Source organism: Hyposmocoma kahamanoa, unplaced genomic scaffold (assembly GCF_003589595.1).
Source record: "Hyposmocoma kahamanoa isolate Upper Pololo Valley unplaced genomic scaffold, ASM358959v1 116, whole genome shotgun sequence".
NCBI classification, from domain to species: Eukaryota; Metazoa; Arthropoda; class Insecta; order Lepidoptera; family Cosmopterigidae; genus Hyposmocoma; species Hyposmocoma kahamanoa.
The window spans coordinates 3,642,903-3,670,375 of NW_020653391.1; the positions used below are offsets into that span (position 1 = coordinate 3,642,903).

The window sequence follows — 27,473 nt, forward strand, 5'->3', positions numbered from 1 at the left end:
TCGGGAAACAGGTTGTTTCTAAACCTTTGTAGGTAGTTTATGACAACGCATAGTTGACAGGGTCATTTAGACTTCACTTTTCTTAAGCTGTTGTCAACTTAAGAAAAGTGAAGTTTTCTAAATGACCCTATCAGGAGTTTAACTCTTATTGCCTGCGTCATAAGATAAGACTAACTTAAATAAACATAACTAAATTAAGTAAACACGTTCTACAACATGCGTCAAGTACTCAAATTACAATAGTCGTACACGTAAACCCTTAATCCGGCCCTAACGTAAAATAGTAAATTGAGGCAGCCAATCACGTCACTTATAACCGCTTAGAAATTTAGAGATGGACACTTGATAACTGTTATCTGTTTTTGCTAGCATAATCGGGAGATCGTTTTTTTTTGTAATAGTCTATTTATGAATGCATTTGGAAATAGTTTTAATTTACACTACAAGAATTTACTAACTTTAAAACGAAGAGTTCATTCTATTGATATCAACATTTAAAACTAAAATTTCTGTTAACTTGAGCTGTGTAGTTGAAATTTTAATAAATGTAATGTAAAAATAAATAAATCGGAGGATAGTAGAGGTCTGCAGACCACCTCCACGTTTCGCTTTCTTATTTTTGATTAAATTTGATTATTTATTACAATTCATTAAACGACCTGCATTTACTTTACTTTTACTTTTGAATTGCTCATGGTACTTATACCAGACAATACGATTATTGCGAAAGTTATTTCTTTATCATAATTGTCTTTTTAAAATTAACATTTAGGTATTTAATAATCAATGATATCCGACGCGTACGCCGCCGCCGCGCGCATCTCTATGCAGAGTTGCCAATTAAGCGACTTCGTCCCTTTATGTGATGATTTGAAATCAAAAGCGTCTTTTATTTCTAGCGACAAAAAAAAAATTGGTATTTTTTGGCGCGTATTTAATTAGGTTTAATCGTTTAGAATTTAATATTATTTTTATCTTAGTATTCAGGAGTCTTTTACCTGTACTGGGACCATTCTGTTTTAGTTCAAAATGCCTGGTTGTATGGTAACTCGTGGTCTCATGTTTTTCTCGTGTTTACAACAAAAAAACAACGTTTACTTGTTAGTTTTTGGGTTGTGACAGCAACTTATTGGAATAATGCCGTTATTAAGTAGTGCTTGTGTTAAGCAAGTAAAATGTATTAGTGTGTTTGCGTGGAAAACCATATCGGCGTATGACCGGCACACCCAGGAATGTGTCTGGGATGTCTGCAAGAGTAAAGGGGACCTGGACAAATCGACCATCCTTTTAATTTAAAGTAAGTTCAATGTTTTTTAATTACCTATTCAAGTGAGAGCACTTATTTCTTCTGTGAGTGGCAATGACACGAACGCCGCCTGTGGGGCAGTAGATGTACTAACACGATTGATTCGCTTAGGGTTGTTGCACCGCGAAAGTTTTAAATCTGGACGAATATTTTTCAACTGCTCTGATTTTACATTTAAAGTAAATAAAACTCATGTATGTTGGGTTCTCAACGTGATATTTTCGGCTTTGTCGGTCGTTCCGTTCCACCCTGTATTTCATATATTTGTAACTGCAAAAAGGTCATTGCTTTTTGTAGGATACCAAATTCAAATTTGTGTAAAGAAGCAAATCCTTATTTCTTTTTTTACCTTACATATCATAGAAGGATACAAGTAATGAAGCTCACATTTTACTAATTTATTTAATATTTTTTCTAAAAAACTGTTTATTAACTAATTTGTATTCCTACGGAATTTCGTCGTCGTCAGTATATTGGTGTGGGAAAAAAGCTCCTGTCTGTCCAGGGTAAACTTTGTCCTCCATCGTTGGGTATGGATAATTTGGGACTGCACCCATCCATTGGGGATACCAGTAAAGTCCCTGAAAGAAAGAAAAGTTGCTGATATAGCATTTGCTGATATAGTTTTCACATTCGTTTTCTACAGCGCAATAGCACCGTCTATTAACAACTGACCAGAGGTTCCAATTAGAGTATATCGTCGATGGTTTGTAGAAAGGGCGATAGCGCCATTTCGAAAAACAATTCAGGAAATAATATTTTAGTTTTTCACGACTGTTTTAAAATATTTACGTCCTGTTTTAAATTCACTTTAAAATTTAAAACCAAAGTTAAATTTTAAAACAGGACGTAAATATTTTAAAACAGTCGTTAGAACCTACAACATGCTCCTTAATAAATTTTTCGAAATGGCGCTTTCGCCTTTTTTACAAAACACCGACTATATACAAAACTGCAAGACTTCTTATATCGTCGGGCATAGTGCAAATCCGCGTATGTAGTATTGGTAAAAAGCGCGTATCTACACCAAGCCAAATTTCACAGGAGAGGGATTTAACTTTATTATCTACTTCATTTCAATGACTACGACTTTCTTTTTTCCACAGTAAGCATTAATTTATGTTGTCTACAAACTGATAACAATAGATTCGCGTAAATCACGCTAATTTGGTTGCTACGACATTTACGCGGATTCGATTTGGCGACTCAATTACCGAAATGGAGACTCATAATCAAATACTAGTTACGCGTAATTGCACTATTCCCGACGATATGAAGTTTATTAAATATCACAATGTTTTACTGCCATGGTATTCAGTATTTTTTTTGTGAAATTACTTCACACTAGTTTGTTATAATTATTAAAACAAAGCTTCGGCTAAATTTGAAAACCTCGTAACGCCGTTTCTGGATGAAATGCCTTTTATACATAGGGCGGACTATAAGTTTCCGAAACTGGCCACTTACATAAACAATATTTAAGAAGTAATTACAACATTTGGAAATGGAACTCTTTGGCTGTAGAATACAGTTTGTTTCATTGCCACTTTGGTTGGTTTCGGCTCATCTCCAAAGACCCATACGCGAGATTGCTGCTTTGTTTTGGGATAGTAACTAACAAATACATGTTTAGTCACCTGTTACTATGTGCCACACCAAATTTGACACCCCTTCGTTGAATCTGGTAAGCATGGCATTGCACCAAGTGACGCGCGTGCAAAGGCCATCTAAGCGGATGATTGCTTCTTTTTTTAATAAAACTGGTCACGTGGCTACTGTTGCTTTGGAGAGTCGTTGTACCGTGAATAGTGATAGGTACACGACCATTTGTTTGCCGGAAGTTATTGACAAACTCCGTAAAAAAAACCGTAAACGCCGTATCTTTACACACGTATCTATGCCAGTTCTCACACGGCCAGACAGACAAATAAAATGTTGACCTTATGAGCCATCCCGCGTACAATCCCGACCTGTCGAAAGTCACCTTGTGATTTTTATTTATTTCCAAAAATTAAGAACCAGTTACGTGGTCAACAATTTTCATCACCTGAAGAGACTGTCGAAGAGTATGAAAAATATGTAATGTAAAATGTAATAGAGGTTGTCACAGATTAGTGGTAAAAATTATTATTATAATTAATATTATAATAATTAAGATAAATGAGTGGTAAAAATTTTGAGAAACAATAAATTCATTTCTGACCATTTAGAGCATTTTTTTCTTATTCATTCCGGAAACTTATAGTGCGCCCCACGTATTTTTCAAGCGTAATATCGGACAATTCAAGCTTATTAGGGGTGTAGCAAGTGGAGGTCCATAGTCTCTGCCTACCCCGGTGGGAGATAGGTGTGATGATATGTATGTATGTATTTACTTATAAAATAAAGGTAGAATCGGATATTATACATTTATAGTTAATTCTAGTAATTCTGTTTTTTGTGCCTATTCAAAAGTTCACATTAATGGAGATTATGAGGTTTTCGTATTGAGCCGACGAAAGTTTGAACAGTAAGAAACATCCTTCGATCGATTTTTGCCCTTTGGATCTTTCAACTGTCGTCTGTTCAATTACGCTGTCTGCGAAAACTTTGAATACCTAGTTAAATAGACTGCGTTAAAGAAAATTTCCAGGGGAAAAGATATGGCACGTATTTAAATGATCATTTTAAATTTTCAAAAGCATCAGGCAGAAAATCGAAACTGTCATCTTTTTTAATGATTGATCCAATTTCTCTGAGAAAAAAAAAATAGATATTTTAATCTGTTCTGAGCTACGCTAAAAATGTTTGATTTGTATAAATTAACTTTGATGGTTTTTTGTTGGGTCTCAAAATTAAGACGAATGAGCATTAAAAATAAAATTTAGATACTTATTTTTCAAACTAATTAAACGTTGGTCATATTTGTATACTAATATTAATTATAATATAATATAATTTGATCTGTAAGGCTAGCATAATAGCGCGCGACTTGCGCGAGAACGACATGAAACGCAAGATACTGCTATTTTCGCATAGAAATTCCATGCTTTATGTCGCTCTCGCCCAAGTCGCATATTGTCGTGCTAGCCCTACTGAAATCATATCGGAAACGTAAGCAAATTGGCTAATGGCACTCGCCGGTCGCTGCCGCGACACGCTCGCGCGGCTCGTGCGGCTCGTGCTGCTTTTTCATATACCAACCTAATCTAACCTACTGAATGGAGGGCGCAACCAAGTAACCAACATTTATTACGAGATCAATCAAAAGATACTGGTTAAAAATGTCATCAATCGTTAAAAGAAATGACCAATATTAAAAAAAGAGAGTCAAATATTATTTTTGAATACCAAATTTAATATAGTACGCTTAAACATATTAATAGAGTTGCCTTGAATGGAGTTCATTTATAATTTACCCGTAGATCAATTAGTATAATAGATGGATCAATTAAAATATTTATATATATATATATATATATATATATATAATTGATCAATAATTAATTGATCTGAATAAATACAAAAATATCGTTTATTTAAAAAAGTGCACATTTACAATAGACCAATTATATCTTTGAGGATCCAATAATATTATCCCAAAACATATTATTGGTATTTTACAAATACATTACCTTAGGTCCCTCCGCTGTATTGCAAGTGAATCTATCGTTGTGTATTTCCAAAGGATCCAAGTAGCTCTTGCCTGCGATTGACCCATAGTTCGGCGCATACAAGTATAGACACCCCTTCATGGTATCTAAGAATATTAGTTTTATATGAGATTGCTACGTTAGTCATACTTTCGACTGATAAGCAGACTATATAATAATAAAGGACGTCGGTGCTTTGTAGAAAGGATAAAAGCCCCATTTGGAAAAACAAATTAAGGGAGCTAGTTTAACGATTGTTTTAAAATATTTACGTCCTATTGAGGTGGTTGTCGCGATTGTTACACATAGGAAATGAAACTATTTTTCGGGATTTAAATCGCGTATATTTGTTATTTCAAACCAACATTTTGGGCCCTTTACAGGTCCCATTTACAGGGCAACCGTGACCATGAGACCTGTAAAGGCCCCGAATGTTGGTTTGTTTGAAAAAAAAAAACAAATATATCCGGAAAAATAGTTTCATTTCCTGTTTACTTTGTTTTAAAATTTAAATTTAAATAAGTTTAAAAGAGTTTTTTATATATAAATTATGTGCAAAGTTAGATATTCTTTAATAATTTGTTTTAGACTTTTAAGTCTGTTCTCAGGATTGTATATGATCGAGTAAAATACATCCTATTGTCTAATAAATTAGCCTTAGGTGTACCGTATATTTTTTGTAGGACCGTTATTTAATAGTAAATACCTAAAATTTTTGTACTAGCAAAACAGTTTTTCCAGCGTCTTCTACAGTGGCACGTCTTAATTCATATGTAAACATTGAAGTGAAAAACTCACATGGTACGGTAATGTTGTCGTTATCGTCATCGTCTGGTTTTGGAGTCGGCTCAATGTAAGGCGGAACCCCATCCAAGCCTGTACCCGGGTCACCAGGGATCAAGAAAGGTCCTTGGAATTGGAAAAAGTATGTAATAAGTAAGTAGTTCTAGACTAGTGCTTACGGTAGATTTTTCTTCTTTATGAATCTTTCAACTTATCTCAGTAGAGCACAGATGTCCTCTCTTTTTATGACTCCAAGAGACGGGATGAACATGTCGTGCGCCTACGGTCAATGTGCGCCTAGTATTAGGCGCTCCGCAGGTGGAGCAACTTTAGTTGACGCAACTGGCAACTTTTTACAAGTTTCCATTAACGGATGCCGGTTGTAGCAACTAAGAGGCCTAGTTGCCGGTTGCCACAATTTTAAATAAACTTTCGAAATCTACGGTCAAGACTGACGCTGCAGGGGACAGGGAGGGACTGAAGTTGCTTCATGAGTTGCTGTTGCCGGTTGCGGAAACTGGAGACGACCGGTAAAAAATTTGCAAGTTTCTAGTTGCGGCAATTAAGAATTTATTTAATCATGGATTTCGGCAATCGAAAACTGTAGTCGATTGCCGAAACTCTCAACTGAAGTTGCTACGTCTGCGCGGGTTCTTAAAATTATATGAAAAACGTCTGCGGGTTGCCAGTTGCCGAAACTTGATGATCAAATTTGCTCCATCTGCGCAGCGCCTTGGGCGACACACCTGTCCATGGCAGTTGCAATGCCACCCAGAGTTTTAAATCGCAAAGATCTGAGGGGCACTGCCACTGCGGCCGTCACCCTGAGACATAAGTTAACAAGTCCCATTGTGTCTGTAATTTCACCAGTCTCGGAAAAATCAGCCAATAATACCTCCGTAAAGGTTAGTGTAGTTCCACTCGCAAACGTGGTGGTTGCAGACCAGGGGAGTGCTCTTTTCTTTCGTGTAGTACGTTGCTCCGTTGGGCACTGTCTGTAAAGTATTAACTTTATACATAGATATTTGTGTGGTTATGCTAAGTATATTTTAAAAAATCTGGTGATTTAAATCCAGAGTCTGCCTACTCATTAGAGTATGTCTGTGCCTTAGGGCGCGTTCCCATTATGTCGTGACGTTTTATTTATCGTCGTATCGATGGCTTGTAAACATTAATTCACTACCTGACTTGGATATTTAAAAATCTGTAAGATCACAGGTCAAATGTGTCGTAGTCAAAATCTTAAACCATTTTCATTATTCATTTTTCCATCTGAATACAAATTTTTCAACCTAATTACACATGACTTACCAGTAAGAAATCGTGATGTCGATATCTCAGACCTTGTATATTGAAATCCAGGATAAAGGATCCAGACGTGATGATGCAGGAGGCCGCCGTGAGGGGCGGTAGTTTGTACATTACCAACCCACATTTCACGATCGCTTTAGGAAGTGTGGAGATGTCGCGGTCTCGCTGGAGAATCTTCTTGAATGGAAACCTGAATAATTTTATCCATATCGAGTTCTTAGCTCTTGACAATTTTTTTTATTTAAATTATTTATTTTATGAAATCGTAAGTTAAATAATTGGAATATGTTTTCTTGCTACATTAAAAATAAGAGAGAGTTTTCAAAATGGCCACTGTGAAGGTATAACGATTTCCCGCCATGAAACGTCAGAAAATTTAATTATTGAAAAATATTTTAAAGCAGTCGTTAAAACCTTAAACATTCTCCATTCAAAAAATTTTCAAAATAGCGTTTTCTACAAAATACCGATGATATGTTTTCTATACGATGCTACATTTTGAAATTATGTCGATGCGTTATAGATTCTTACTTACCGAAATATACATACACCGATATGACACTCTAAGCCGTGTAAGTAATTGTCAGTCGGGAAGCTAATACTGGGATCGTCAATTAAGTAATATTTATTTTCGTCGTGAAAGTGCAAAAAGCCGAGGAAGACAAACGAACGATCTTTGCAGTAGGGAGCCGGGCCTCTTCCCATATTGTATATGTCCGAGTAGAGCTCCGAGAGAAATATGTACACGTTTTTGCCACAATAGAATTCTGAAACAGAATAGAAAGCAGGGAACAGGATTAACCCGTACCTGAACAGTAACGGCGTTTGACATAATGGCCCAATTACACGGAGCCAATTGACGAGCCATTCCAAAAAGCATTTGAAAAATATGTATCGTATCAACCGTGTTCTATTTAGTTGTTGATATTAAAAAAAAATCATTGATATTAATATATTACTTATAGTACCTATTGATATACAGCGGTTTTCTTGTAAAATTTCGAGGTAAGTTTGTGTTTTTTTTTCTATCAGGAATCCTGTTTTCACACGTACAGTAATCAGTATATATCTTCAATTTTACTTTAAATTTTATTCCCAAGTGATTGATTCAACACTCACTGTAATGCGGAATCAACCAAAGCCATTTGAAGTAGATAGACCTTAAGCCGGTCTAGTGAAAAGTGCGAAATTCGCAACGATCATCTACATTACAACCTGTATTACAATAAGTGTCTTTAAGATTCTTTATTAAACGGCGAGGCAAACTAGTGGCGTGGCTCAGTATGCACATTCACATTCACACAGGAGCCAATTCAATGCACTTTTGGTGGGGGAAGGTATTGATCCGAAAAATTAAAAATATAATTCTAATTTAAATTCTAAAAAAAAATTTTAATTCTAATTCTAAACCTAGTTCTAATTTAGTGGAATGTCTATATCACTATTCTGAAGAGAATCCAAAACTGATTATCTCTATTTACACGAAGCCAACAATAATGGCTGGACTACATGGAATGGCTCGTCGATTGACCCCATGTAAACGGTTCTTAAATTAAATTTCAGAATATAATAGTACGGGGTACCCCGTTTCGCTACCTATATGGGTATCAAAAAACCTGCTACGGGATTTACTGTGCGATTTCCAAGTGCTTTCCGTGTAGTTGCCACCTACTGCTTCTTCATAGAGAAGTATCAAGTACAAAATTTTATGAATTACATTGAACATTTTATATCGAGTAAATATACGCACATGGTACAAAGAAAAGAGATAGTGACATTTTTGTGTGCAGTACTATTTGAGTACTAGTCCATGAACGGGTGCTGATAAATGCCTCTAACACGAGTTTACTGAGACAGTTGTCAGTAGCGACCGCGTAAATTACAATTTTCTATTGCAAATTATACAGCGTCTCTAGCGCAGCGGTCACAAGAAGGAACAACATTTTGTATATAAACATTTTACTCGGTCCCTAGCGATAACTGTCACTGTAATCTCATGGTAGAGGCACAGGTGATGCATAGATCTAAAGAAGCGTTTCCCATGTGGTGGTTCGCGATCCAGTACTGAGCCATCAAAATAAAATACCGGGTCGCAACATTCCCGCCATATTGAAGTGGAAGCAGACCTCAGAATAAACCTGTCGTAATTTTCCGCGAACTTGGATTCTTTAGTAAAAAATAAGCAGTAGCTCCATACATAGCACAAAATATTCGATACCAAAATGATATTAGTAAAACATTTTTGCTAACAATGCATGTGTATTATTTTACTTAATGTAACCAGCTTGAGATCAAAAGTATTGAGTGGGTCACGTAGACGCTGTATGAAAATTACCGGGCATGGGAATTTTTTTAAATGCCAGGTACCGTAGCGCCATCTGTGAGAAATGTATTTCTTCACGCAGCCAGATACCTTTAGAGCTACCAGCTGACTGGAGACGTCGCTTTAATAATTGTAATTAAGTCAGATAGACAACATCCTAACATTCAATAAACTTAATATCTAAAGGGATTCTTTTTTGGTAGGTCAATGAATCCATCAATTTTTTTATGGTTCCAAGTAACGGGATGAACAAGTCATGCGCCTGGTATTAAGTGACACGCCTACCTGTCCATAACAATTGCAGTGTCACTCAGAGCTATAAATATCTGACGGGCAGTGCCACTGCGGCCGTCATCCTGAGACGTGTATAGGCACATGTGCCTGTAATTTCACTGGCACCATTCAAAACCGGAACGCAGTAATGCTCGCATTAATTGTTTGTATGTAGGTACATAATTATGTACTTTCCTGAACAAACTCTTTCACAAGGAGCTCTACTGCTACTAAAATTAAATTTGTGGTAACAGTGGAAGCTGGATGAAGTTTCGGTTTCGATTCCCGGTAGCCCCGATTTGGAAATGAATTTTTCTAATTTGGTTCTAGTCTAGATGTTCTGGGTAGTGCCAGTAGATACGTCGGTGTGCATTCCACTGCTTGGTACTCACAGTACGGGGAATTACCTAGTTTGATTTTTTTAAAACAAATGTAAGTGTGCATTTGACCTCCATCTCACCTGGTGGAAAGTGACGATGAGGTTGACGATGGAGCATGCACACCTAAATAATCCCTATTCACTCTCGCCTTGAAAAGGTCCAAGTTATAACGTTCAGGGAACAAGTCTGCAGGCAGGGAATTCCACTCCATAGCCGTTCGCCATATAAATGTGGAAGCGTAACGCTTCGTGCGAATCTTTGGAATATCCACAACACAGGGGTAGAAGCCAAGCCTAGTAGTCCCCCATTGATGGAAAGGAAAACGGAATTAAATCGTGTAATTCCAATGCACACTCTCCGCGATATATCCTGTAAAATACCGATAAGCAGTAAACTTTACGGCGGTGTTCAAGGCTCTGCAGCTTCGCTTCTACCAATTCCGAGTCACCTATAAGCCTCTTGGCACGCTTGCCAATTGAATCCAAGGTGGCCAGTTGGTACGTAGCAGAGCCGTCCTGACAGCAGTACTCCAGTACACGACCGGACTTGTGCATGATACAGCTGAAGCAACTGTCCTGATGTGAAGTAACGCCTCATCCTGGATAGGATGCCAAGCTTCCTGGCTGCATTTTTGCACATGGATTCAATGTATCTGCCGAAGTTCAGATTGGACGACAGGTCCATTCCAAGTAGCTGGAGACGGTCGGCTATCGGTATGGATATATCACGAAAAGTCAGAGTTAGCTCAAAGGACTCCGTTTTGTGGAGAATAGACACGCTTGCGTTTTGGTAACGTTAAATTTGACAAGGTTGGCATCGCCCCAATCGGAGACTGCCTTAAGCATCAAATCTAAACGGCTAACCATGGACTCTCGACAAGACTGAATTTCCTCTCCACTGACGCTTGCATTGATCAAGTACCTATCTACAACTGTGCTGTCATCAGCATATGTAAAGGTAGGTGGAATTAACATATCATTGATATGCAGCAGAAAGAGAGTTGCAGACAGTACGGAACCCTGAGGACCTCTGGTATCTATCGCCATATGTTAGGAACAGTCGCTTTCTAAGACCACACGAATGGAACGTTCACTCACGAAACCCGAGATCCAATTGCAAAGGTCAGTGGGAAGCCCATAAAATGGAAGCTTGCTTAAAAGGCTTGCGTGCCAGACCCTGTCAAAGGCTTTATAAATGTTCAAAGACACTGCAAATGCTTCGCCTTGCTTTTCTATAGCCTCGCTCCATATTCGACAGGCATACACAAGAAGATCTCCAGTAGATCGCCCTCGTTGGAATCCGTACTGGCGATCACTGAGGAGGTCATTGTCTTCAAGGTACGACAGCAGACGGTTATTGGGTACACGTTCCATAGTCATGCAGAGTTTGGAAGTGACTGAGATAGGTCTATAATTCACAGTGTCAGCTCTGCTTCCTTTTTTGGGCACAGCTTGCACGTTTGCAAGCTTCCACAACTTAAAAAATTGCACCAGTCTGAAGTGAGAGGCGATACAGGCGTTTGAGAACAGGAGACAACTCAGGCGCACAGTTTCGTAGGACTACCGCTGAAATTCTATCTGGCCCGCTATGTTTATTCACGTCAAGATTGCTCAGAGTTTTAAGTACCTCTTTTTGGCATATGCGAACTGGCGCCATACTGCAGCCAGCCTGAGGTGAGGTAGGTAGTAGATTCCCTACGGCATCCAGACGCGAACTCTCTGCAAAGAGTGAGGCAAAGAGATTCGCCTTCTCTTCTGCAGTAAAGGGCCAGGGTTGGCGGCTTTATTAAAAGCTTTCTTCAGATTCCGAGTACTCGGAGCTTTGCGCAGCCGAGCATCTGCCCATGCTTGGAAAGCGGACAGCTTTTGTATTTCAGCACGACTGCAGGGAGCGTTAAACCATGGACGAGTTTGGGGTCAATTGGGTACATCGGAGTATGGTATGTAGTACTCCATACCCAAACGCAAGACCTCGACTACAGCATCAGCAGAGCTCGACGAGTCTCCTGAAGTAAAGCAAACTAGCCAAGGATGCGACGCAAAGAAATGGAGCATTTCATCCCAATCTGCTAACCTATATCGCCACAGCCGTCTCATACCACTAAGGTCCTGATCGGGTGGGGAGTATACGGATACAGTTTTCACCAGACAATGGTCGGAAGTACCCAGTGGGGCATCCACAACCACAGAGTAGCGTTCCGGATCAGTTGTCAGCAGAAGGTCCAAGAAATTTAACCGTATTCTCATACGGCTAATTGGAACATCTGGTGCCTGGCGGCGCCACTGACAAGCTGGGATAGGCTTAGCTTTAATGCAAGTTTACGCGTCTTTCTCCCAGCATGATCGGTCATCTGGTATGGGAACAACCATTCTTGATGGTGCGCATCCAAGTCCCCCAGAGTGACTAGTTGCGCCGCTGGGTACCTATGCTGAATCTTATCAGACGTCTCACTCAGATATTGGAACAGCTTGGTTGTCTCCTGATCTCTACTGTGCGATCAGTAGACACACCAGTACGCTATTTGTGTAAGACCTGTGTCTACCAGAAGCCACAAAACAGAAAAATTCGGTGCCTCAAGGTTCTTGAAACGCTTCACACAGATGTCAACACGAACGTACACACATTGATTGATACCAAGAGTGATTGCCTGGCACATTATTATTATTACGGTATTATCTGGTATACCCATACCTGAGCTCTGCAGTGTCAGGACATTCATTTAGGTTAGGTTAGGTTAGAGTTAGGTAGGTAGGAAGAAGCAAATTGACGTACAAAGACTACCAGTTTTTCTGCCCTATGTACAAGGGGTAACAGATAAAATAGCCAGATCGCTAAGGAAGTTTTCCATAAAAACTGTTTTCAACCCCTTAACCAAAATAGGATAAATGTTACGTTCACCAAAAGACCACCTTCCTTTACAAACACCGGGTGTCTATAAAGTGAACTGCAGTTGTGGGAGCTCGTATATCGGTCAGACTAAACGAACAATTGTCGATCGTATGAAGGAACACATCCGAGCAGTAAAAAACTATGATGCACAGAAGTCGGCTATAGCACAACATCTCACACAGACTGACACTAACCACTGGATCGAGTTGCATAGCCCCCAGGTACTCTCGACAGAACGTCACTACATACCACGGTTGGTACGAGAAGCCATCGAGATCACGAAGTACAAAACATTTAACCGTGATGATGGTTTTAAACTGTCCAGTATTATTGCATTAAAAACAAAAACACCTCGAGTTCAGTTTCGCGTGTGGATACAGTGAGTGTGGTTTGTGTGAAAAAGTGAGTGACAATGGTAACGCCACAACAAATCGCGATGAAGGTAGTCGTCGACAGCGCAAGAGGGTAGACAGATATGTCTGCTCTTAAAGCTGTTATCTGCCGCCGTCCAGTCAACCCGTGACCATGGAGCGTGCAACCGTTCCGAAATATCGGGAAAATAAAAAGAAGTCATACCGTGGTAAGAAACCTGATACTAGTGATAATCATTTAGTGAATAACCACGAAAGTCTTAAAATCTATATATTCATTTAGGTTGGTGAAATTAGTCATGAAAAGTGACGTAATAAATTACCTTGGCTCAAATAAAACTCCATAGGAACAGGTCCTCCAGTGTACGTGGACTTGCGTTCAGCAGCTATAGAATTGTGGTTCTCGTACATAGTCAGCATATTGTCCAGAACATCATCCAAGGTTATGAGAAGAACTTTCAGCTCTTGAACGTGTTGGTGCACGAATCTGCTCAGATGATCCGTTGCTATGTGGACGCGCTCGTTTATTATGTACTGGAATATATTAATTTGTGATTTTTGACTCTTCTAAAGGTATCGAAGTCTTTAGGTTTTCGTGATTGTTACACATAGGAAATGAGATTTTTTTTAGGTTCTAAATCGTTTTTTTTTCAAACGTTTTTCAAGTTTATTTGGTTTTTCAAACAAATCAACGTTGCGGGCACTTTACAGGTTCCATGGTCACGGCTGACTCTTCTAAAGGTGTCTACAGATGTGCTCGATTCTTGACGATCGTTATTATCGTTCGATATGGTGTGTTTTGTGGTCAATAGGTTCAATAGGTGCCTACAGATTTGCTAGATTTTGTCGGCTGTCGCCTTTTAGCGATCGATAAATATCGGTTTTTCATCAATTTTTCTAATTTAAATTCCACGGTGTCAAATTTTTTGTCGATTGACATGGTTGCCTTAGGGCGCATTTATTCAACACGAATTTCAACACGCTCACCCCTGCGCGGTCGAAGAGCGGAGTCCGCACTGCCACCGCGCAGCGACCGCGTGCGTCTAACTGTAATGGCAAAATACGCTCTATTTGTTTAGCTTTTACGTTTTAACTTAAATGAGCGTTCCGGGCACGCGCCAGAGGCTGACTTGAATGTGGTCTACGCGGCGGCCCGCGGGGCGACCGCGCGGTAGATTTCTTCAGAGGAATTTAAATGTTTTTGGCTAGTAAATAGAATTCAGATTCGTCATTAATGTAGATGAAGACGTGGTAACTGAGCGGACGCCGCGCGGCGGCCGCGCAAAGATTTTTCCTCATGTAGGGACGCTTTGGGGCGCTTTGTTCCGCCTTTGAGGCAAATTGTTCCGCCTAAATTATGTCAGGATAACAAGGATTTTCTTAAATAAAACCACCTTTTTTATAATTGTATGTATGTAATGTTTATATTATGCACATACAATTAATACAACAAGTAACTTAAAAAAAACAACTATATTCTTTTTCATCAGTAATATTATTCAAACCTCATTTCTTCATCTGAATCACAGTTGAGACACACATAAGTGACTCTATCATCTTGTCTTAATATTTGACATGAGACCTCTCAAATCATTTGAAAGTTTGTAGTTTCGCGTCCTTAAAACAAAGAAAAATGGTCATGAGAATTTTAAGTATGATTACAGGACAATTGGGGAAGTTGTTCCTAGGAACAACCAGCCCCTCGAGGGAGGAACTTATAGCCCCAAATTACGTTTTTATACGAAAACTGACATACCGGCAAAGTAAATTAATAAAAAAAATACCCAAACAATAAGACTCCTTATCTATGTCACTACAATTTAGAAAAGTTACGTATGATATATATCGGCCCATAATAAACAAAGACAGACCAAAAAATATAAACAAGAAAAAATGTACTTACGTGATGTTTTGACAGCTCCACGCACATAGCCACACTTCCGTCGTCGCCGGAGTAACTGAATGGCTGCCGGCAATGCGCATCACCTGACGTTTTAACGACGTGCTTCACATGTATTGCTATATATTTTTCTTGCAAAGTTATTGCTGTGACAACAACTTACCCCGGGAACTACCAGCGCCGGTCTCCCCTAACTGGGCGCTTAGAGGATGGAAAATAATAAATAGTCTAAGTCGACAGCACATTTGCGCTGTTGATCGTCTGTTTCGTAACACATTTAGGCACTCCATTTCGTCTGGTTACACATCTTGATCGATAAATAATTGTAACATTGTTATAAAAAAACCAACCTCAAAATTTCATGAAATCACATATATTTGTCAAGTTTTATTGAAATCGGTTACCGGAAATTGCGCGAAGGCGATAGCGAACCGTAGCGAATAAATTAATCATATTACCTGATCTTCAGCAGTCTTAACCTTCATCATCTCGTTCTGGTAGAGCCATAAGTTATCCAGCTTGTCAGTAGGGTCATGGCCGTAGATCTCGAACGCGTCGATAATCATGGCCAGGGTCAGATTGTCGCTTGGCTCTTGGCAGCATGGGTGGAAGCGGATGTTGTAAGGACACTGAGAACATATTTTTGTTAATGAAAAATGGTAGATTCTCGACCTTTTCATGTTGCTAAAAAGAGTAATAATATTCTTTTATTAAGAAGGGAACTATGCTAACAAAATACTTCTTTACTATTTTAGATTACTGTCAGTCTTTTATAGGGCACCGGAAAAATGATAATCCACAAATTGTCGAAACAATAGTTTTCGGTAAAATGTACATTATGTTAGTACAGTAGTTTTTCGGAATTTTTAATATTTAACTTTCGTTCATTAAGTTCTTTTCGGAGTTTTTATTAATACCCAGAAATAAATATGTCACATACCGTTATCTGTATGCACAAGGCGCATATCGCGAGCAGCACGATTGAGCGCATATAGACGTCCATTTTGCCAGCATGGCGGCGGCCTAAGACGCGAGCGAATATAATTGCCAATTTTTTACAATTTTATTGCAATACATTATATTTTTTCTAGATTATTCGAGATTAGCAATTTTTTATTGGTGATTATTTTTTTATAAAAATACAATAAAAGGTCATAATTGACAGAGCTACGCAAATGGAGGCCATGTTGATTTTTAAGAGACCTCCTTTCTTTTAAACAATGTAAATTATAAAGCTATCGTGGTTAGCTGTTAAACGATTATTTATTCATAACAAGGTTAGAACATTGTAAGAAGCCTGTAAATATTGGTATCATATTACCTCTTAATGTATTTGAGATATACAGACTTGGTGTGCTCAGGGGGAGGCTTATTCCAGCAATTAATGCATAATATGGTGGTGATGATGGTCGTAATTTTAATTTTAATTATGACGTTGATAATATGAAATAAATGATCTTTTTTATTATAACTTATATAAGTATATAAAGGCTTTCTGGATATCCAGAAAGATTTTCCCCGCCCTCCAATTTTAGCGCAAAATTTCACGAGTTGCATTAAGACTGCATTGCTACTGCATAGTAACTTATATGTGTTATGTAAATGTAACATTTAATTAATTGACTTTGATTTAATTTGAGATTTTATTGTAATGTCATTTGTTATGAGCGTTTCGGCGGTTTAGGACCACAATGAGAAATCGCGGCAAAGTCAGAAAAAAGGCATATTATATTGTCCGAAACAAAATTTTAAATTCAATTTTAATAAGTTTCATGGTCGTCCTTTTATTTGAGATGCTTTATATATTATTTAGAAGAAAACAATCCTTATGATTGAGGCTTTTGATCAGTACAGTAAACTTACAGGTGTTTTTTTTCACATTTGGCGGGTTCGATTCCCGGTTCAGACAGGCGATTATTTAAAAAATCTATGAATGCAGTTCAAATTGTTTTTAAAATAAAAATGAAGTCTTCTTCCTGTAAAAGTTTCTATTTACTCCGTGTGGCATAGCCGTGAGACGGCCTGTACTATATGTACGTCCATTATACGTACGTCGTACGTCCACACGCACCATTTCTGCGTCTCATTGCTGGGCTGGGGCCTCCTCTCAGGCAAGGGTTTAGGCCATAGTCCGCCACGCTGGCCCAATGTGGTTTGGGAACTTCACGTTTTCCGTAATTGGGGATGTCCTTAAAAAGGCCGGGTCAAAAGTACCAAGAATCAACAGACATGAATGAAGAAACTGAGATTTGTGAACCTACTTCGACGTGCAGTTTTCACCACGATGTTTTTCTTCACCGTAAAAGCTTATGGTAGTTTTCAAATGAAATTTCGCACATAAATTACGAGAAATTCAAACGTCCAAGTCCGGCAGCTAGTTTTTTGATTGCCTCTCCCGATCGGATACTGCGACACTTCCGAGGCGCATAATTGCGATTCACAACTGGCCGATCGGAAACTTTTGACATTTCAAATCGGAACAATAGTTGATTTAACTCACAAATTAGAAAGATATAACAGGAATCAGGTTCATCTTCTCGCTCGGAAACCCATTTGATTTCGAGACTACCCGATCAACCGGTCGATTCCGATTTAAATCAAAATCAGCATACATATTCGTGCCCACGGCCTCTGCTTGGTAGCCAAACCCCTTTCTTTATTCTGTGGTCAACCCATTAGACTACCAAGGCCTTTTTATTATTTGTAAATGTTCTACACCCGATTGAAACTCGATTTATTATATAATGAATTTCACAGATTTTGCACATGTTTACATACAGATTTTCTTTCGCAGAAATTGTATGTTTATTTTCATTTGATATCGTTGTATTTCGACAATACTTCGTGTTTATTTATATATGTAAATTATACCACTTTGTGTTAGAGCAATTATTGTTTATATCAGTAACGACCATATTATTCCTTGGTGAAATTACGGGCACTTGAGACTTGTCAGCTTATGTCTCAGGGTGACGGGCGCACTCGCAGTGTCTCTTAGAGCTTACCGATTTCAAGCTCTGAGTGGCACTGCAACGGTTATGGACAGGCGTGTAGCTTACGTTCAAGCGCACGACTTGTTTGTCCAGTCATTTGAATTGTAATATTAGACATTGATAATATGAAGGATATAATCTACAATAGTGGTAGAGCTAAAAATAAAAACTCATGTAATATTTGGAATAACATTTTGTATTATTTAAAATACACACCTAGAATTCATTTCATCACAATACATGTATTATAAGTAGATATTTATACAACATTATTGCGTGTGGATACATTTTCTAAGTATATTTTTAATAGAAGCATTAACATAATAAATAAATATGTGTACTTTATTTTTAATATTCACAATCCACTCTAGCGATTTTTTGTTTGCCATGTGAAACGTGATAACCTACGCCATTTCTTCTCGGTGATGTGTCGTTAGAAGCAGCTAGGATTTAAATTTAGAGTATAGTCGTTAGTATGTCCTGTGTCTTAGGTTGAGACTTATAAAACGAAATTTGACTTCGATTAAGCAAAAATGGCAAACTAAGTAAGTTTCCCGTGTTTACAAAACGAACTTTGCTTAATTTTAAGCAAAAAAGTACGAAGTAAACTCAAAGTTTCATTTAATTTCTTAGGTTTTCGCAAATGGCACACATAGGAAATGAAACTGTGTTTGCGGATTTAAGTCGGGAATATTTGTTTTTTCAAAGAAATCTTTTATGAAAAAGTAAATATACTGAATTTAGATCCGAAAAAAACAATTTAATTTCTTGCTTAAATTTAAGCAAAATTTGTTTTGTAAGTACGAAACAATTGTTTAGTTGCCATTTTTGCTTAATCTTAACCGTGATCTGTAATTCACCTTCGTGTCGTGTCACGCGAATGCTTTTCAGAATCTTCCATACTACAACGCTAGCGATGCGTGTAAGCTATTCCATACAACTCGTTCGACGAAGCAACGCGCGTTGCTGACGTGACGTTAAACGGTCATTCTCGGACTGGGTTTCACTACCTAATTTCCGTGGCAAGTTTTATTAGTTAATTATTAGATTTTTTACCTTAGATTATTATTTAAAATAATTATGCCTCAATATACTCGAATATTTAAATAAGAAAAATTGTCACGGAAATTAGATAGTGAACACTAGATTTAAACTTTTACGATTTTCACACATTATTTGATTTTTAATTCGAGACTTAACATTATATTGGGCAGACAAAACGCATCATAGCGGAAAGAGTCAAAGAACACATCGCGGTTGTTAAGAACCGTCAGTTCAATAAGTCTGCAATAGCCGAGCATTTGCTGGAATCACAACCAAACTATCGAATTAAACTTTATAATCCCAAGATCGTTTCTATAGAACGTCATCGCTATAGTAGAATAGTACGTGAAAGTATTGAAATTAAAAAAAAAAAACACCGTAATTTCAACCGAGCATCAGTTTTAAGCTTTCATCGTCATGGGATCCAGTTGTCAGCAAATGTAAACGACATTGAGTATCGCCCGATAAGTCGCCGGATGTCGTGAGTGTTGTGTGTCGGTCTAGTGACAAGCGTAGTGCATTAATAAATAGTGAAGATTAAGTGCGGGTGATTAGAAAAACTCGCACGGTTAGAAGATGCTGACACCCGCCTCTTCAGTCCCTTCGAGACCATGGACGTTGCAATGCGTCCGAAACGTCGAGGAAATTAAAATATGTTTTTATACCTACGTGATTAAGTCCTGATTTAAAAATCAAATAAATAGCCCGAGAATTACCGTAAAAGCGTTCGTGTGAAACGAACTTCAGCGTAGAGGTTAACCTGTACAGCAAAAGGCAATGCCATCTTTACAAACTGTTGAAAATTGTAGACTCTAGTCTACAATTTTCAACACTCTACTCACATTATACTCTAGTATATAACATTAATTTAAAAATACCGTTGAACAATTACACCGCAGCACATTGATGCCACAAACCCAATTATTAAGAATAAAATTTACGATAAATTAGCGTCTTATTATTTGATAAAATTTAAAAAATGCATCAATTATACAAAACAAAATATTGACACTTTGATAATACATATTTTTGTATTGAAAGTACAGCCGTGATCAAAATAGTTATTACTTTTGGGTAATTTTTTGTTAATAAATAATTAATTATACTTGACGTAATTTTATTTTACATTAAGTGTTATATTGTGAGTGATTTCACTTGTAACATTTTAGAATAATTTTGATTCTGAATAACCAAGAAAGACACGAAAACGAATAATCTGATTATGAATAATAATAAACATCGAAGCAATAGCTAGCGCATCTTTTTCGCATACTTTATACGTACTTGTCTACGCAAAGTGTACATAAGTCGATAAGCAAAGAACTTGTACATTAGACGTTGTTAATTTTGTTATACACCGCGAGTCGCTATGAGATGTAAGCATTTTTTTTTACTGAATTTTCTAGAAAAGTTTCTTAGTCTTTAAACTGGAAGACATTTTTCTTACAGACATATTCTTAGTAATTTATATTTTTGGATCAAAATGTATACACATGGGCTTAAACGTTTATTTTTATTTTTGAATCCTTTGGTTTTAATCAAGGTTTGAAGTGTTAATTATATTAATAAATGAACGTCGATATTTATAAAATTAATTGTCTCAACAAAACGCTACCGCCAGCAGTGTCATGGTGGTGATTGTATCCGAGACTTATCCAAAGTGTCAAATGTCAATCTCAAAAAACTCACAAGCCAAATTTTTCCAAACATTATTCTTCGTGTTTATTTAGTTTTGTTATTGTTGGTTAAAAATTAAGGAGATAAAATATGAATCGGCATGAATAATTATTGGATATATATCGAATAATTATCTAAGAAAATAAATGTCTTTTTAATTTCAAACCCTAATTTTAATTAAATAAATGTTAAATTTATTGTTCTATGTTGCGTACTGTAAAACTTTGTCACTTAAAAAAAACATTCGTCTGTCCTATATTTTTTTTCTACAGTAAAAACCAGAAAATGGCGTGTATATAAATTATATTAAGATTTTCATAACTAACAACGACTATTTATAATTTTCAACTTTTACATTTTGTATTAGTATAATTGTATAGCAACAATCATTTTTTAAATGTCAAAGTCAGTTTGTATCATTGCGCTGGATTAACTTGGCTAGAGATAGCTATAGCAAAATATATGTACGTAAATTTCAAGGAAGTAACACATCAGAGTGCACAATACCTCCCTTCGAAATCTTGGAAATATTGTTTTGTGTTTTGTTCTATATTTTTGATGTGGAAATAACAATTATTATTGCACACGTTTTGTAACTGTAAATAAAAATATAATTATTTTATTTTGATTTTTGCTTTTTATATTTTATCATTCCGAGATTTCAGAAGGTCATCGCTTTACGTGTGTTACTTGAGGTTCGGGTAAATATTACACTGCCTCTTCCGATCTCTGTTAATGACGCATAAAAAATCGCCATGTTTTAAAATATAATTTTAAATACATATTCAAATCTGTGTGTAAACAGGAAGACTTCGTTGTTATATAATAATAGTATAAATACATATATTTCTAAAAATTATTTTATTTCTGGAAGACGTCCGATTATAATATATAGATATAACACGTTTTTCTTACTTTATTCTACATTTGATATGAATAATAACGAAATTCACTATCTTTTTTAAGCTGGAAGCCCAATTTCTTACAGGAGTATTATCAGTGAGTGTACCTACGTACGTTCTAATTGTTGGGTATGGTATCCACCCAAGGTTTTGGATTTTTTTTAAATTTGATGTTTGTTTTCTTCTTAAATGCTAATTTTATTCTTGCAATTGCGTAATATTATTATTATTATTGTAATATTTATTTCTTTATACGTATAACATACAACTATCAAATTGGAAGACACGTTTCACTATATATTGTCATTTATAACAATTTAAAATATAACACAATTGGATTGCGTAGGTGATTTATAGAAACGGCGAAAACGCCATTTTGAAAATTTTTTCCAGATATGTTTTAGGTTTTCGCGATGTTATAAAATAGTTACGTTCAGTTTCAAATTCAATATAAAATTTAAGCTTATTTAATTAAAATCAAAATTGAATTTTAAAACAGGACGTAAATATTTTAAAATAGTCTTTAAAACCACGACCAAACATGCTCCCCGAAAATAATTACGAACTGGCGCTTTTGCCCTTTCTACAAAACACCGACGATTTCAGTATTCCTTAAAACCTAAACAAATCTAGGATATAAAATACTTCGTCATTCAGACTAGATATTACTCTCAAAACATTTGAAGCCTCATAGTGTTGCGACGAAATACAATCGTATGAAGTGGGTACTCATAATTCTAAAAATAGATCAACAATTTTACTAATACTACTTACATTGATTTAGAACGGCAATCCTATCTTAAAAGCCTTTATGAGGGCTGAACCGGAATCATACATTCCTATCACACCGAAAAGAACACCGAGGCCTATTATAAAATAGTCATAGGCGATGGTAGTGCTTTCAAGCTGATTACCTTTCAGCTTCAAATGGAAATACGCTGGCCAAATAAAGCTCAACATAGTGCCAGTAAAACTGCCGATGAAGCCCATCAAAATAGCGAAATGCGGAATGAAAACTGCCATCAGCACTGTAAACATTATCACGCCAAGTCTCCAAGCTAGACCCCAAACTTTAAGTTCTCCGTCTAAAGCATAAATTACTGGGAAAAGAGTTTTTGGTTTGCCCCTGAAGAGAGCACGTTCAAGCAAATCACACGCAGCATAATATGGTAGTGGATAACTCAGAACCGCCTTGACAACAAGAAAGAAGTTCACTAGTCCCTTGAATCCAGCAGAACGAAGGTTGTTTGTTATAACTTGCTGGGTGTCATTCTGAAAGGTCAGGAAGCACATGTATCCAAAGATAGACTTAAAGGCAGCAGCTGCGATGTGAGACCAATTCAACATCCACTCAAACCTTGAACGATCTTCCATATTTCCTTCTAGGGTTGGGAGAAAGATCTGAGACGTATAGGAAAAAACGATGACGCCTAAACTAATGGGAAAGTTTTCAAAATCTAGGCTCCATTTCACTTTAGACCAGCCCCAATCCCCTATGTAAAGGAGGCAGTATCCAAGAACAATAGCGTTAATAATCAAATGACTCATAGTGCACCAGAAAGATAGCATGCTGACGCTCTGCAGCGACTTTAAGAACGCCAGAGGTAAAAGGAATATTCCTGTGAGCATCATCCATGAGCGAGCGTCAATTGAGCCGTCAGGGAACGTGCCGATCATAAGATCACCACAGACAACTACGTAAAGGATGCAGGTCATAACGAGTTCTATGATTTGGGCTACATTTACAATCCTGGCACCATACTTCCTTCCGAAGCACTCTTTGGCAATGCTGACGTATGAATCGCGGACTCTGACGCGCTGGCCCGAGACGGGATCGTCTTCGTACAGGCATTCTACGAGGATTTTGCCAGTGTAGCAACAAATGTGGGCAATTCCAATCATAGCAGCAATCGCCCAGTAGCCTCCTTGGAGTACAGCAAATGGTAGAGACACTACAAACATGCCCTGAAAAGCAGAACATTATGCACATTTATTCAATTCTAGAACTCAAAATCAAAAACGTTGACCTCTCATCGTAGTAAGTTTTAATAAATACCTGGATAGCATTAGTGACGTTCCATGCGGCCTGGTACTCGTTGATCTTAGCACCCGGTGGTCCACCACCTTCTTCAAAGCCGCCTTCTTCAGACGAGGCGTAAAAGTCCACACTTTGCATACTTTGCGTCCTACAAAGATCGAATTTAGCTATCAATAAATAGTTCAACATAACCAAACTTTATGTCTTTGTGGTATGTCATAGTACTTACCTTGGTGCACCATCTTGTTGCGGATAGGTGTTCTGGTAGCTGGTAAACGAGTCTTCGGCCTGTAACTGTCCACTGAGGAACGGATTCGTCGGATTGGTGGACTGGTAACTCGGAGATGTAGTCTCATTCATGGTTGACAGTTCGCAGCTTTCGCCCATGTTTTCTGTTCAGGAAATTAATTTAATTTATGCAATGACCACTGACAAAAACTGTATTGTGGAATATAGTTGCCCAGTTCTCATGGATTATATATATATATACATTTCAACTTCTGCATAGTTCTCTACATTGCTTTATTTATACTTTTTAATGGTATATTCAAAATCAATAATTCGAGGGGGAGGTTAAACTTAAAGAAAATTTTAAAACAATCACTTGCTACAGTGACGTTCAAATAGTGTTTTTCTATCGATTCTTTGTTTCTTTCCTTACCTAAGTTCGCGAATCTAACATTTTGTGGGGGGCGCGGTGGTGGCCCTGGTTTATCAGGCACCTGCTGCCTGACGGTTTGCATTGCCACATCCAGCATATTCTTGATAGGGGGCACCTTGAAACGTCCCAGGTTCAACATATTGGCTTTCTGTTATTTCTCTTGAATATCTCAAATATGTGTCCAGGGGACTTATTTTTATTGTGAAGAAATTGCTATCATCAACTTTTACAAATACTGTGTCAGGTTTTATTGCTTCAATAAATATTTCAATAATTTAACTATGACTTTAAATTGACGTAACAGGAAGACATTGATTTTTAATAACACTATAATATTCTCTACTTTCTTAACTTTATAACTTCATTGTATTATTTTCTAACTTTTAACACTAGTTTGGAAGACTTCTTTACACTAACACTAAGGTAAATTAGTATTGCATTATTGTGTAAAAGTGCCGTAAGATTTTTTGGCAGCCATTGCTTTGATATTTTCTGCCTCTAAATTCATTGTTTCAATGCTGACATTTTTCATTAATATTTTAACGGTTGACACTATTGGTGATCACTGTACTATTTTTAAGTGTTTTTTGTTGACTTTAGGTTAGTATTTCGTGGTTTTTCAGCATTTTTACGGCAATTTTTCTTTCCAATGGCTGCTGGCACAGTTTTCCGCCCGAGGGTGTAACAAGGGGTGGCGGGGATGCTGCGCGGTGTGTCGATCGATGTAATCGCAAAGGGTGGATGCCATGCGATGTAGAGAGAGCGAAATCCAGTTTTGACTTTAGTTATTGTATTAATTAGTATATGATAAGTGTTGCGTAACTGAAAATGGATGGTCGCTCTTTGTACTTAAATGGACGAAATTTTATTTTAAATAACAAAATAATTTGTATTTTTTATTATTATAATAGAACGTCAAAAAAATAAATATTTATTAATAAAAAGTATTTATTAAAAAACAAAAACATAGTTTGGTACTTTAGAAACTTGGTCGATTTTAAGTTTTTACATTTTCATGTAGAACGCAAACTTGACACGTTTACACTCGACTCTATGCCAATTACAATAAGTCCAAAGTGATAGCGGATCGCGACATTAATTTATTTTATTTTGTTAGGGATATTATTTTGTTTCTCAAGAGCTATGTTTTACCGAAAAAATAAATAAAAAAAAGGGTATTATTAATAATGGAACGTGCTGACGGGCGGCCGCCATTGCGAAAAACACATTTGACGAGAACGGACGTGGTTTTTGTTTTCTTTGGATTTATAGTGGAAAGATATCATAATATAATTTATAACAGTCACTGGAGTCTCATTTCTACTATGACAATGTCTCTCACAATGTCTGCAGGAGGGCGGATGGCGGAGCAGGAGTGCATTCTAGAGTGGCGACCACGTCAAAGAACACGTAATGTAGGACGCAGTGCGGCAAGATGGGCGACCTGATAAAGGTGGCCGGCAGCGGCTGGATGCGGACTGCACAGGGCACTCCTGTTCTCCGTCCGAAACAATTACTATCAAATAAGTAATACTCGACAAAACTAAAACAAGCAGGATGCAAATGAAGCTTCAAAGAATAGAATCATTTATTTCATATTATCAGTTTCATAATATCACAATTCGAAATATAATGTCAAGGGATAACATGATCGTCATTAAGGTAAATAATAATTTTAATGTTATTATAAAATAAAATAATTAAAAGAGAAATAAAGAAAAATACGAACTACAAAAATACAAATAAAAATTCGTCTAAAATTAAAAATATAATTACAATTTCTTTAAAGGAAATTCCTCTACACTGTAGAATTCATTATCCAATAAAAGGTCTTTCAGTACATACATTTCAGTATACTTATTTGATAGTAATTGTTTCGGACGGATTTCGGATGTACTCGTAGGACGGAGAAAAGGAGTAGACCTTCAGGAACGGGAGAGTTGTCGTGCTCAAAGTGACGCATAAGTCCAGCAGTGGATGCGTGTAAGCTGGTGATATTTATTGGCGCGGTTGTCTGGCACATTACTATTATTATTAGCCCCACACAATGAGCGCGACGCGGTAGGTGGGTATCCGCATAGGTTTGACAGCAATGTCAATTATAAACGCGCTTACATACGAATAGGGTAGTCTAGTTTAAGACGACGCACTTAAGGTTTGAGATCGTATAGAATGAAAACAAAAAGTGTTAGAAAATCAGCTATTATTTTATTTTATAGTCTACTTATCTGACTCTTACATACTAACGTGAAAAGTAGTTATATTTAATAGTGTGGTTGTAATTGATAAAAAAGTGCAATACGCAACACCTTTTTTGGTAGGACTTCGTTTATCGGTTGCACGAATCACCTCCATACGTTTCTGGTAATGTGATTTTTTGTCTCGGTATGCATGGGCCTTTGCTCGTGGAGAGCTGATAAAAATACTAGACTCTCGCAAAAGGTTTCAATTGATTGAGAAAGAGGCATAGCAATAGAAATTTTATTCAGAAGTACACTATTCTAATAAAAATGGTATGAGACTACGCGCGTACTCTTGCAACACGTCGAGTTGGGTACTCTTGCACACTTCAGCCATTTCAGAATAAAACTGCTATTAACCCCTATGTTGCAAGTGACCAGAATCGTTTGCAGTTTGACCTCTAGATGAGTTATTGGGCGATTTCATACAAAATTGGTTTTAAAAAAAAATGCTTAGTTTATTCTCAGTAACAATTTGAAAATACCAAAAAGTTTTTTGCAAATACATCAAAATGTTCAGATTTAGGTAGTTAGTTTCTTGGTTTTCAATAATGTTTCATAATTTTTCCGCGCAACAATTTCCACTTCTTAACACTACAAAATGACACTGAACTTAGTTGCTTAATGTAAATAACTTCTCGGCAATCTACATTGCGTACTCTTATCGGATGCGTCATCTTAGACCAGGCTACCCTAGGTATTTTGTGTGTGTGTGTGTGTGTGTGTGTGTGTGTGTGTGTGTGTGTGTGT

General features: G+C 37.1%; 2 protein-coding genes across 2 annotated transcripts; both read right to left on the bottom strand.

The window, feature by feature from the left end:
• Positions 1 to 1,712: 1,712 nt before the first annotated feature.
• Positions 1,713 to 16,200, bottom strand: LOC113239808. The gene is made up of 9 exons (XM_026476948.1): positions 16,109 to 16,200; positions 15,627 to 15,797; positions 13,592 to 13,802; positions 7,568 to 7,799; positions 7,033 to 7,222; positions 6,617 to 6,716; positions 5,737 to 5,847; positions 4,921 to 5,045; positions 1,713 to 1,887 (listed from the first exon to the last, which is right to left on the bottom strand). Exons 1-9 carry the CDS (start codon positions 16,169 to 16,171, stop codon positions 1,753 to 1,755), a joined length of 1,338 nt encoding a protein of 445 aa, XP_026332733.1. The 5' UTR covers positions 16,172 to 16,200; the 3' UTR covers positions 1,713 to 1,752.
• Positions 16,201 to 22,067: 5,867 nt separating this feature from the next.
• Positions 22,068 to 24,668, bottom strand: LOC113239831 (vesicular inhibitory amino acid transporter). The gene is made up of 4 exons (XM_026476973.1): positions 24,484 to 24,668; positions 24,052 to 24,214; positions 23,841 to 23,970; positions 22,068 to 23,749 (listed from the first exon to the last, which is right to left on the bottom strand). Exons 1-4 carry the CDS (start codon positions 24,620 to 24,622, stop codon positions 22,565 to 22,567), a joined length of 1,617 nt encoding a protein of 538 aa, XP_026332758.1. The 5' UTR covers positions 24,623 to 24,668; the 3' UTR covers positions 22,068 to 22,564.
• Between the last annotated feature and the right edge of the window lie 2,805 nt (positions 24,669 to 27,473).

Coding starts and splice junctions, on each gene's coding strand:
- LOC113239808 (XM_026476948.1), bottom strand. CDS start 16,171: ATGGACGTCTATATGCGCTCAATCGTGCTGCTCGCGATATGCGCCTTG. Junction 13,803..15,626: donor TTAAGACTGCTGAAGATCAG/GTAATATGATTA, acceptor AATATATTCCAG/TACATAATAAACGAGCGCGT. Junction 7,223..7,567: donor ATCGGTGTATGTATATTTCG/GTAAGTAAGAAT, acceptor AAAATTATTCAG/GTTTCCATTCAAGAAGATTC.
- LOC113239831 (XM_026476973.1), bottom strand. CDS start 24,622: ATGTTGAACCTGGGACGTTTCAAGGTGCCCCCTATCAAGAATATGCTG. Junction 23,971..24,051: donor CAACAAGATGGTGCACCAAG/GTAAGTACTATG, acceptor CGATCTTTGTAG/GACGCAAAGTATGCAAAGTG. Junction 23,750..23,840: donor ACGTCACTAATGCTATCCAG/GTATTTATTAAA, acceptor TCTGCTTTTCAG/GGCATGTTTGTAGTGTCTCT.